The sequence below is a fragment of the Pan troglodytes genome, chromosome 5 (genome assembly GCF_028858775.2).
Source record: "Pan troglodytes isolate AG18354 chromosome 5, NHGRI_mPanTro3-v2.0_pri, whole genome shotgun sequence".
Classification (NCBI taxonomy): domain Eukaryota; kingdom Metazoa; phylum Chordata; class Mammalia; order Primates; family Hominidae; genus Pan; species Pan troglodytes.
In genome coordinates, this window is record NC_072403.2 from 120,886,683 (window position 1) to 120,899,435 (window position 12,753).

The 12,753-nt window shown below is 40.4% G+C and overlaps 1 protein-coding gene across 23 annotated transcripts in view; it reads left to right on the forward strand.

Moving 5' to 3' along the window:
• The window catches only part of ARMC2 (armadillo repeat containing 2), a 202,404-nt gene that overhangs the window by 121,775 nt on the left and 67,876 nt on the right, over positions 1-12,753 (forward strand). For 21 of the 23 annotated variants that reach the window (XR_010157759.1, XM_001149668.8, XM_054686856.2 and 18 more), the window contains one exon: positions 3,761-4,168. The exons of the other annotated variants lie outside the window; for them this stretch is intronic. Coding sequence is in view for 20 of the 21 variants with exons in the window: in XM_001149668.8 (XP_001149668.4) it covers positions 3,761-3,918 (158 nt within the window). In the remaining variant the exon portion in view is untranslated. Of the gene's footprint in view, positions 1-3,760; positions 4,169-12,753 lie in introns of those variants that run through there. 23 annotated transcript variants of the gene reach the window in all.

Below are 12,753 nucleotides of genomic sequence, written 5' to 3' on the forward strand. Positions count from 1 at the left end.
TATTTAGTAAAGACAAGTATTATAATGTGAAACATTTGTTTATTCATATATAAGTAGGTATATGTATACAGAGTCATGATGCAAAATGCTGTGAAGCACAGTTTCTAACTTATGATGATTCAAATCTTAAAAAGAATTAATCAAAGGCTGAGTGCAATGGCTCATGCCTGTAATCCAAGCACTTTGGGAGGACGAGGTGGGAGAATCACTTGAGGCTAGGAGTTTGAGACCAGCTTGGGCAATGTAGTGAGACCCATCTCTACTAAAAGTGAAAAAATTAGCTGGGTGTGTGTGTTTTGTAGTCTTAGCCACTCAGGAAACTGAGGTGGGAGAATCACTTGAGCCCAGGAATTCAAGGCTACAGTGAGCTATGATTGCACCACTGCATTCCAGCCTGGGTGACAGAATGAGACTCTGTCTCTTAAAAAAAAAATTGAATCATAGATCTAAATTTTTACTCAATCAGCCTCTGCTACTCTTTGCAGTACAAGTTCCAAAATTTAATACCCCATGTGATATGGCACTTTTAATGTATGTTGCTGTATTTACTTTGAAACTTTAGACCTCATTTCTCTTACCTGTAGCTGTTTGGCTATTCTTGTTATCTTGTCTAACCCAATTTAGAATTAATATGGTTTGAGGGTGGATTAACTATAGGCTGGGCCTCGAGACAAGTAACATGGTCTTGACATTAGATTTTAAAAAGCCACACACCCAACAGAGATTTTGCTAAAACCACTAAATCTAACCAAAGCCCTAGGAGAAAGAAGGGACTATGACATGCCCAGGCCACACTGCTCAGCCGCCAGCAGCTTGGGAAAGAAGGGCTTCTACAACAGAATGCATTTTCTTTCTTTCTTTTCTTTTTCTTCTCTTTTCTTTCTTTCTTTCTTTTTTTTTTTTTTTTTTTTTTTGAGACAGAGTCTCTCACTGTCGCCCAGGCTGGAGTGGAATGGCACGATCATGGCTCACTGCAACCTCTGCCTCCTGGGTTCAAGTGATTCTCCTGCCTCAGCCTCACAAGTAGCTGGGACTACAGGTGCCCGCCACATGCCTGGCTAATTTTTTGTATTTTTAGTAGAGATGGGGTTTCATCATGTTGGCCAGGTTGATCTTGAACTCCTGACCTCAGGTGATCCACCTGCTTCAGCCTCCCAAAGTGATGGGATTATAGGCGTGAGCCACCGTACCCAGAATTTATTTTCTATACAACAGAATTCATTTTCTATACAACAGAATTTTATTTTTATACAACAGAATTCACTTTTCAACAAAATTTAATGTTCAGAAAATCTGGAAAACAGTGAGCAGGAAGATGGCCTAGAAATCTGAAATCACTGGCTGGGCGCTGTGGCTCACACCTGTAATCCCAGCACTTTGGGAGGCCAGGGTGGGTGGATCACCTGAGGTCAGGAGTTTGAGACCAGCCTGGGCAACATGGCAAAACCCCATCTCTACTAAAAACACAAAAAATTAGCCTGGTCTGGTGGCACATGCCTGTAGTCCCAGCTACTTGGGAGGCTGAGGCACAAGGATCACTTGAATCTGGGACATGAAGGTTGCAGTGAGCCGAGATCACACCATTGCACTCCAGAGCAGACTCTGTTGTCTCGAAAAAACGGAATGAAATCTGAATCACTGAGACTACCTGACTCTTTTTGTCTGGAAGTAGCCAAACAGGAAGAGCTTTGAAGGCACCACGTATCACCTGCATTCTCCTCCCCTCAGGGCCCAGTTATCTCATGGGTGGGGAGATCCAGGTTTGCTTACAGGGTCTCCATGGAGCTCCTTGCCGAAGTGTTTGTGTCTGCCTGGAGCTTATCTCAGAATTGCATAGTTGACCACTTGGTTGTGATGAGAGGAAGGTACAAACTGGGATTCCAGACTCCCTTATTTTGGGTGGTGACACTAACACCCATAGTGCCAAAGTACACAGTGAATGTACACAAATATTCAGTGTAGAAAATCTGATATCAACAGAGTCATGAAGCATTTTATAATAGGATTTTAATTGGCCCTAAAAAAAAAAGTATCGGCAGCTGGGTGCAGTGGCTCACGCCTGTAACCTAGCACTTTGGGAGGCCAAGGCGGGCGGATCACTTGAGGTCAGGAGTTGGAGACCAGCTGGGCCAACATGGTAAAACTCTGTCTCTACTAAAAAGAAAAAATTAGCTGGGTGTGGTGGCACATGCCTGTAATCCCAGCTGCTCAGGAGGCTGAGGCAGAGGAATTGCTTGAACCCGGGGGGCAGAGGTTGCAGTGAGCCGAGACTGCGCCACTGCACTCCAGCCTGGGTGACACAGCGAGAGTCCATCTCAAAAAAAAAAAAAAAAAAAAAAAAGTGTTGGCAATTTAAGTAACAACATCTGTGGTTGTTTTAGGATTTAGTGGTTACCATTTTAGAAGTTGGCCTCATGTCACAAATGTAGGAAGTGGCAGAGCTAATCTGATTGGCAGGTCAGTGCACTTTTCTGAAGTCTGTCACACAGGGTGTGAGGCTCAACATCAACATGTAAAATTGCTGTGGCAATCAGCACAGAAACCTCAGTGGTCATTTATCTTCCTACTTGGATTGAATATATTTATGGTCATTTATCTTCCTACTTGGATTGAATATATTTATGGTGTTCCCAGAATTCCTTGGATTAAGAATTGAAGTTGTACTTTTGCATTTTATTCTTACAAGTTCTTTTCTGCATTATCCATGGGCTCACTTGGGATTCTAATACTCCTTGGGATTCCCAAGGTCTCTCAGTTTTCAGTTATGGAGAGAGTTTGGGGGTGGAAAGTTGTCTTTCCAAAGTACTACTTCCCTGCTGCTTTGAAGCCAGCAAAGTTCTGATTTTCAGTAAAGTTTAAAGTGTCAAATTTAACTGAGCTATTTTCCTAAAAGATTTCCTGATTCCTTTTATATCTAACCTTTGAAGTAATTAATTTTTCTATGTACACATAAGGAAGTAACATATTAATACGTTTTTTATTCTGAGAAATTGTGATCTGACTTTTAGATACAAACTTACATATAAAAAACTAAGGAATTAGTTGAAATAAGGGTTCAGTTCAATTTTGGATTTTTTATTTTTTGAGACAGGGTCTCGCTGTGTCTCTTAGGCTGGATGGCGGTGGCATGATCGTGCCCCACTGCAGCCTCAATGTCCCATGCTCAAGTGATCCTCCTGACCTCAGCCTCTTGAGTAACTGGGACCACAGGCACATGCCCCCATGCCCAGATAATCTTCTGATTTTTTTTTTTTTTTTCTGAGCTGTCACTGTGTTGCCCAAGCTAATCTTGAACTCTGGGGCTCAAGCAATTCTCCTACCTCAGGCTCCCAATGTGTTGGCATTACAGGTATGAGCCACCACACCTGGCCAGACTTTTTTTGAAAAAAATATTGCCCATTTAAATTAAGATACCAAAATAGACTAATTGTAAACTAATGGGCTTGGCGAGGTAGCGCACACCTGCAATCCCAGCACTTTGGCACTTGGGGAGGCCAAGGTGGGAGGATTGCTTGAGGTCAGGAGTTGGAGACCAGCCTGGGTAATACATGGAGACCCTGCCTCTCCAAATAAAATAAAATAAAATGATGTATTCATAAAGAACAGAAGAGAGTAAAGAACTTCTCTGAAATCCTGTCTTGTGTTACGTTGGTATTAAAGGATGACCCAGGGTGAGTTTAACTCATATCATCAAAATTAAACTATATTCAATAGGATTACATTTCTAAATAATGCTGTAATTTAAATTTTTCTAATACAGATGAAGAACTAGCACTGGATGGCAGTTTTGATCCAGACCTAAAAAACTATCACAAACTCCATTGGGAAACAGAATTCAAACCTGTGGCACAGCAGCTTCTAAACCGAATTCAGAGACATCACACCTTCCTGGAACCCCTGCCCATTCCCTCTTTCTAACATGATGCAGATTAACAGTAGAAACGAGAATTCACGTCTCCCTCATTCTTAAGAACTGGTAACAAATGTGAACTTTTTTTCAGCATTAACAAATGTGGAAAGTTTTTCAAGAACTGGTTTTAGTGAGTAGCTGAAGTATTTTTTAAAATTAAGCATTTCTTCTTGTTAGGTATTATGGAAAAATGAATATACACATTATATTTCCTGTTGAGAGAAATGTAAGATGAAAATATATGCATTTTCAAGTAAATGACTTTTTCTTCTATTCTCTATTAAACAATTTAGTTCTAGTCTTAAAATCTTGATTTAACAATTTTGGAATTGAAGTGTTCATAAGTTAAATGAACTGTGAAATGAAGGCTGTTAGATTATATAGAAAGAAGGGTAGGCAACATGAGTGGAACACGTTACAACATAGGATCTGTACTAATTCTTACTATGTCAAATAATAAATGCTCTCATTAGGTACCAGTATTTTTTTGGTCTTTATATTAGAAGGAGTAAGCAGAAAAACTTAAAGAAAACTGCTTTGGGCCATCTGTTCTTTATTAAATAAGTAAAATAGATAAAACGAGAGTATATTTTCATTTGAAATAAAATGACTGGACTAAGACAGTCCTTCTAACTGTAACTCTCTGTGTTTGACAGGTGAGGTAATGTATTAGAAAAAATGCAGGCTTAGGTGAATGGTATACCTGAATCTGAATCCATGCTCTCCCCTGCTAGCTTTGTGGGCCTGGAGCAAGTAACTTAATTTCTTGAGCTGCAACTGCAAAATGGGAATCATATCAATTTTACTGTAGTGTAGTTTGGAACAAACCATTAAATGGGCAAAGGGCCCAGTCCAGTGTATCATGTGGAGTGGGTGTTCAAGAACATTATGATGGCAAGCACTTTCTTAGCTTGCCATCCTTTGTAGGATTAGTTTGGCCTTTGAATAAATGATTAAAAAGCAAAAGATTGAGATTACTATTATTATCCTATACTAGCCAAAGGAAGATGAGTTGGAAATAAAAATAAATTTGCTGGCTCACACCTGTAATTCAGTACTTTAGAAGGCGGAGTGGGGAGGATCCCATGAGGCTAGGATTTCAAGACCAGCCTGGGCAACAAAGTGAGACCTCATCTCAACAACAAAAAGCAAATTTACTACTCTGCTTGGAGAAAAGCTTTTATAAACAGCTCATTTCTCACCCTACAAAACACCAAGACTCATGGGATGAGAGCAGGCATCCCAGACTGAATGGGGTTCTTGAAGCCTATTAGAATAAACCAGCTGGGCATGGTGGCTTACACCTGTAATCCCAACACTCTGGGAGGCCGAGGCGGGCATATCACCTGAGGTTGTGAGTTCGAGACCAGTTTGGCCAACATGGTGAAACCCCATCTCTACTAAAAATACAAAAATTAGTCTGGCATGGTTGCACATGCCTGTAATCTCAGCTATTCGCGAGGCTGAGGCGAGAATCTTTCTCTCTCTCTCCTTTTTTTTAAATTATTATACTTTAAGTTATGGGGTACACATGCAGAATGTGCAGGTTTGTTACATGGGTATACATGTGCCGTGGTGGTTTGTTGCACCCATAACCCGTCATCTACATTAGGTATTTCTTCTAATGCTGTCCCTCCCCTAGCCCCCAACCCCCTGATGGACCCCAGTGTGTGATGTTCCCCTCCATGTGTCCATGTGTTCTTATTGTTCAGCTCCCACTTATGAGTGAGAACATGTGGTGTTTGGTTTTCTGTTCCTGTGTTAGTTTGTTGAGAATGATGGTTTCCAGATTCATCCATGTCCCTGCAAAGGACATGAACTCATCCTGATTTATGGCTTCATAGTATTCCATGGTGTATATGTGCCACATTTTCTTTGTCCAGTCTATCATCGATGGGCATTTGGGTTGATTCCAAGTCTTTGCTATTGTGAACAGTGCTGCAAAAAACATACATGTGCATGTGTCTTTATAGTAGAATGATTTATAATCCTTTGGGTATATACCCAGTAATGGGATTGCTGGGTCAAATGGTATTTCTAGTTCTAGATCCTTGAGGAATTGCCACACTGTCTTCCCAATGGTTGAACTAATTTACACTCCCACCAACAGTGTAAAAGCATTCCTATTTCTCCACATCCTCTCCAGTATCTGTTGTTTCCTGACTTTTAATGATTGCCATTCTAACTGGCGTGACATGGTATCTCATTGTGGTTTTGATTTGCATTTCTCTAATGACCAGTGATGATGAGCTTTTTTTCATGTTTGTTGGCTGCATAAATGTCTTCTTTTGAGAAGTGTCTGTTCATATCCTTTGCCCACTTTTTGATGGGGTTGTTTGTTTTTTCTTATAAATTTGTTTAAGTTCTTTGTTGATTCTGGATATTAGCCCTTTGTCAGATGGATAGACTGCAAAAATTTTCTCGTATTCTGTAGGTTGCCTGTTCACTCTGATGATAGTTTCTTTTGCTGTGCAGAAGCTCTTTAGTTTAACTAGATCCCACTTGTCAATTTTGGCTTTTGTTGCCATTGCTTTTGATGTCTTAGTCATGAAGTCTTTGCCCATGCCAATGTCCTGAATGGTATTATTGCCTAGGTTTTCTTCTAGGGTTTTTATGGTTTTAGGTCTTACATTTGAGTCTTTTATCCACCTTCAGTTAATTTTTGTATAAAGTGTAAGGAAGGGATCCAGTTTCACCTTTCTGCATATGGCTAGCCAGTTTTCCCAACACCATTTATTAAATAGGGAATCCTTTCCCCATTTCTTGTTTTTGTCAGGTTTGTCAAGGATCAGATGGTTATAGATGTGTGGTGTTATTTCTGAGGCCTCTGTTCTGTTCCATTGGTCTATATCTCTGTTTTGGTACCAGTACCGTGCTGTTTTTTTTACTGTACCTTGTAGTATAGTTTGAAGTCAGGTAGCATGATGCCTCCAGCTTTGTTCTTTTTGCTTAGGATTGTCTTGGCTATGTGGGCTCTTTTTTGGTTCCATATGAAATTTAAAGTAGTTTTCTCCAATTCTGTGAAGAAAGTCAGTGGTAGCTTGATGGGGATGGCATTGAATCTATAAAATACTTTGGGCAGTATGGCCATTTTGACAATATTGATTCTTCCTATCCATGAGCATGGAATGTTTTCCATTTGTTTGTGTCCTCTCTCATTTCCTTGAGCAGTGGTTTGTAGTTCTCCTTGAATAGGTCCTTCACATCCCTTGTAAGTTGTATTCCTAGGTATTTTATTCTCTTTGTAGCAATTGCAAATGGGAGTTCACTCATGATTTGGCTCTCTGTTTGTCTGTTATTAGTTTATAAGAATGCTTGTGATTTTTGCACATTGATTTTGTATCTTGAGACTTTGCTGAAATTGCTTATCAGCTTAAGAAGATTTTGGGCTGAAACGATGTGGTTTTCTAAATATACAATCATACCATCTGCAAACAGAGACAATTTGACTTCATCTTTTCCTAATTGAATACCCTTTATTTCTTTCTCTTGCCTGATTGCCCTGGCCAGAACTTCCAATACTATGTTGAATAGGAGTGGTGAGAGAGGACATCCTTGTCTTGTGCTGATTTTCAAAGGGAATGCTTCCAGCTTTTGCCCATTCAGTATGATATTGCCTGTGGGTTTGTCATAAATAGCTCTTATTATTTTGAGATACTCCATCAATACCTACTTTATTGAGAGTTTTTAGCATGAAGGGCTGTTGAATTTTGTCAAAGGCCTTTTCTGCATCTATTGAGATAATCATGTGTTTTTTGTCATTGGTTCTGTTTGTGATGGATTACGTTTATTGATTTGCGTATGTTGAACCAGCCTTGCATCCCAGAGGTGAAGCCAACTTGATCATGGTGGATAAGCTTTTTGATGTGCTGCTGGATTCGGCTTGTCAGTATTTTATTGAGGATTTTCGCATCGATGTTCATCAGGGATATTGGCCTGAAATTTTCTTTTTTTGTTGTATCTCTGCCAGGTTTTGGTATCAGGATGATGCTGACCTCATAAAATGAGTTAGAGGGGATTCCCTCTTTTTCTATTGTTTGGAATAGTTTCAGAAGGAATGGTACCAGCTCCTTTTTGTACCTCTGGTAGAATTAGACTGTGAATCTGTCTGGTCCTGGGCTTTTTTTGGTTGATATGCTATTAATTGCTGCCTCAATTTCAGAACTTGTTATTGGTCTATTCTGGGATTTAGCTTCTTCCTGGTTTACTCTTGGGAAGGTGTATGTGTCCAGCAATTTATCCATTTCTTCTAGATTTTCTAGTTTATTTGCATATAGGTGTTTATAGTATTCTGTGATGGTAGTTTGTATTTCTGTAGGATCGGTGGTGATATCCCCTTTATCATTTTTTATTGCGTCTATTTGATTCTTCTCGTTTTTCTTCTTTACTAGTCTGGCTAGTGGTCTATCTATTTTGTTGATCTTTTCAAAAAACCAGCTCCTGGATTCATTGATCTTTTGAAGGTTTTTTTATGTCTCTATCACTTTCAGTTCTGCTCTGATGTTAGTTATTTCTTGTCTTCTGCTAGCTTTTGAATATGTTTGCTCTTGCTTCTCTAGTTCTTTTAGTTGTGATGTTAGGGTGTCAAATTTAGATCTTTCCTGCTTTCTCTTGTGGACATTTAGTGCTATAAATTTTCCTCTACACACTGCTTTAAATATGTCCCAGAGATTCTGGTACATTGTGTCTTTGTTCTCATTGGTTTCAAAGAATGTCTTTATTTCTGCCTTCATTTTGTTATTTACCCAGTAGTCATTCAGGAGCAGGTTGTTCAGTTTCCATGTAGTTGAGCGGTTTTGAGTGAGTTTCTTAGTCCTGAGTTCTAATTTGATTGCACTGTGGTCTGAGAGACTGTTTGTTATGATTTCTGTTCTTTTCCATCTGCTGAGGAGTGTTTTACTTCCAACTATGTGGTCAATTTTAGCATAAGTGCAATGTGGTGCTGAGAAGAATGTATATTCTGTTGATTTGGGGTGGAGAGTTCTGTAGATGTCTATTAGGTCCGCTTGGTCCAGAGCTAAGTTCAAGTCCTGGATATCCTTGTTAAATTTCTGTCTCATTGATCTTTCTAATACTGAAAGTGGGGTGTTAAAGTCTCCGACTATTACTGTGTGGGAGTCTAAGTCTCTTTGTAGGTCTCTAAGAACTTGCTTTATGAATCTGGGTGCTCCTGTATTGATGCGTACATATTTAGGACAGTTAGCTCTTCTTGTTGCATTGATCCCTTTACCATTATGTAATGCCCTTCTTTGTCTCTTTTGTTCTGTATTGGTTTAAAGTCTGTTTTATCAGAGGGTAGGATTGCAACCCCTGCTTTTTTTTTTTTTCTTTCTGTTTGCTTGGTAAATATTCTTCTGTCCCTTTATTTTGAGCCTGTATGTGTCCTTCCACATCAGATGGGTCTCCTGAATACAGCATACCAATGGGTCTTGACTCTATATCCAATTTGCCAGTCTGTATCTTTTAATTGGGACATTTAACCTGTTTACATTTAAGGTTAATGTTGTTATGTGTGAATTTGATCCTGTCATTATGATGATAGCTGGTTATTTTGCCCGTTGTTGCAGTTTCTTTGTAGCATCAATGGTCTTTACAATTTTGTAAGTTTTTGCAGTGGCTGGTACCGGTTGTTCCTTTCCACGTTTAGTGCTTCCTTCAGGAGTTCTTGTAAGGCAGGCCTGGTGGTGACACAATCTCTCAGCATTTGCTTGTCTGTAAAGGATTTTATTTCTCCTTCACCTATGGAGCTCAGTGTGGCTGGATATGAAATTCTGGGTTGAAAATTCTTTTCTTTAAGAATGTTGAATATTGGCCCCACTCTCTTCTGGCTTGTAGCGTTTCTGCTGAGAGATCCACTGTTAGTCTGACGGGCTTCCCTTTGTGGGTAATCCGACCTTTCTCTCTGGCTGCCCATAACATTTTTTCCTTCATTTCAACCTTGGTGAATCTGACAATTATGTGTCTTGGGGTTGCTCTTTTCGAGGAGTATCTTTGTGGTGTTCTCTGTATTTCCTGAATTTGAATGTTGGCCTGCCTTGCTAGATTGGGGAAGTTCTCCTGGTTAATATCCTGAAGAGTATTTTCCAACTCGGTTCCATTTTCCCTGTCACTTTCAGGTACACCAATCAGACGTAGATTTGGTCTTTTCACATAGTCCCCTACTTCTTGCAGGCTTTGTTCATTTCTTTTCATTCTTTTTTCTCTAATCTTGTTTTCTTGCTTTATTTCATTGAGTTGATCTTCAATCTCTGATATCCTTTCTTCTGCTTGATAGATATGGCTATTGATACTTGTGTATGCTTCACGAAGTTCTTGTGCTGTGTTTTTCAGTTCCATCAGGTCATTCATGTTCTTCTATAAACTTATTCTAGTTAGCAATTCGTCTAACCTTTTTTCAGGGTTCTTAGGTTACTTGCATTGGATTAGAACATGCTCCTTTAGCTCGGAGGAGTATGTTATTACCCACCTTCTGAAGCCTATTTCTGTCAATTTGTCAAACTCATTCTCCGTCCAGTTTTGTTCCCTTGCTGGCAAGGAGTCGTGATCTTTTGGAGGAGAAGAGGCATTCTTGTTTTTGGAATTTTAAGGCTTTTTATGCTGGTTTCTCCCCATCTTCGTGGATTTACCTACCTTTGGTCTTTGATGTTGGTGTCCTTCAGGTGAGGTCTCTGAGTGGACGTCCTTTTTGTTGATGTTGATACTATTCCTTTCTGTTTGTTAGTTTTCCTTCTAACAGGCCCCTCTGCTGCAGTTCTGCTGAAGTTTGCTGGAGGTCCACTATAGACCCTGTTTGCCTGGGTGTCATCAGCGGAGGCTGCAGAACAGCAAAGATTGCTGCCTATTCCTTCCTCTGGAAGCTTTGTCCCAGAGGGGTACCTGCCAGATGCCAGCCAGAGCTCTCCCATATGAAGTATCTGTTGGTTCCTACTGGGAGGTGTCTCCCAGTCAGGATACACGGGTGGCCAGGGAACCACTTGAGGAGGCAGTCCGTCCCTTATCAGAGCTGGAACGCTTGCTGGGAGATCCACTGCTCTCTTCAGAGCCAGCAGGCAGGGACGTTTAAGTTTGCTGACACTGCACCCACAGCCGCCCCTTCCCCCATGTGCTCTGTCCCAGGGAGATGGGGGTTTTATCTATTAGTCCCTGACTGGGACTGCTGCCTTTTTTTCAGAGATGCCCTGCCCAGAGAGGAGGAATCTAGAGAGGCAGTCTGGCCACAGCAGCCTTGCTGAGCTGTGGTGGGCTCCACCCAGTTCAAACTTCCCAGTGGCTTTGTTTCATGAAAATCTCTTGAACCTCGGAGGTGGAGGTTGCAGTAAGCCGAGATTGTGCCACTGCACTATAGCCTGGGCAGCAGCACAAGACTCTGTCTCAAAAAAAAAAACAAAACAAAAAACCTACATTTCCAGGAACAAATAGACTTTCTGAGAATGGTTCTAGTCTAGGGTTCATACCTGATGTGGCTCAGCAAAATCCTCTAGGGACACTCGCCTTATTGTAGTCCATAATGTAAGTATATGCTGGTAGATTCACTCCAATAGATGAAATCAGTTTAAGTCACAGGGGCTAATTTATCTAAAACATTCACAGATATAATGTATTTCATCCATAGCAAGCTATTTATTCTACTTTTAGTGGAAAAAAAGTCAAACTCTCCCCTCGCCAAACAGCCCCCTTCATATTTATGACTAATATAGTAACTCATGGTGGGATCCCATTATACCTATTCTCTTCCATACTTAGCTGCTCCCCTCAGACCCACATATAAGCTGGACCATTTGGAACCATCTACTTAAACAAAACCTGTGATTAAAAAAACACGTAAAATCTACCATTTTAACCATTTTAAGTGTACAGTTCAGTAGTTTAAGTATATTCACATTGTTCTGCAACAGATCTCTAGAACTCTTTCATCTTGTAAACTGACGCTATACGCACCAAACAACTCCCCATTTTCACCCCCACCAGCTCTTGGCAACCATCATTCTATTAATACTTTCCATTTCTATGAATTTGACTACTTGATATCTTATATAAGTGGAGCCATACAATAGTTGTGTGTGTGTGACTGGTTTATTTCACTTAGCATAATACTATCAAGGTTCATCCATGTTGTTGCCTGTGATAGGATTTCCTTACTTTTTTTTTTTTTTCTTCCCTGAGACAGAGTCTCAGAACAGTCTCTGTTACCCAAGCTGGAGTGCAATGGCATTATCTCGGCTCACTGCAACCTCCGCTTCCCGGGTTCAAGTGATTCTCCTGCTCAGCCTTCCAAGTAGCTGGGATTACAGGCATGCACCACCATGCCTGGCTAATTTTTGTATTTTTAGTAGAGATGGGGTTTCACCATGTTGGCCAGGCTGGTCTTGAACTCCAGGCCTCAAGTGATCCACCTGCCTCAGCCTCCCAAAGTGCTGGGATTACAGGTGTGAGCCACCTGTGCCCTGCTGATTTCTTTCCTTTTTAAGACTGAATAATATTCCATTCTATGAGTATACCACATTTTGTTTATCCATTCATCTGTCAATGAACATTTGGGTTGCCTCCATATCATGGGTATTGTGAATAATGTTGCCATGAATATAGGTTTGCAAATCTCTCTTTGAGATCTTGTTTTCAGTTCTTTTGTGTATATACTCAGAAGTGATGTCTTAGTTCAAGCTGAGATAACAAAAAATATAGTTTGGGTGACTTAGCAAAAGTTCATTCCTCACAGTTCTTAAGACTAGGAAGTCCAAAGTCAAGGTGCTGGCCAGTTCAGTTTGTGGTCAAGGCCCTCTTCCTGGTTTGCAGAGGGCTGCCTTTTTGCTCTATCCTCACATGGTGGAGAGAGAGATCATCTC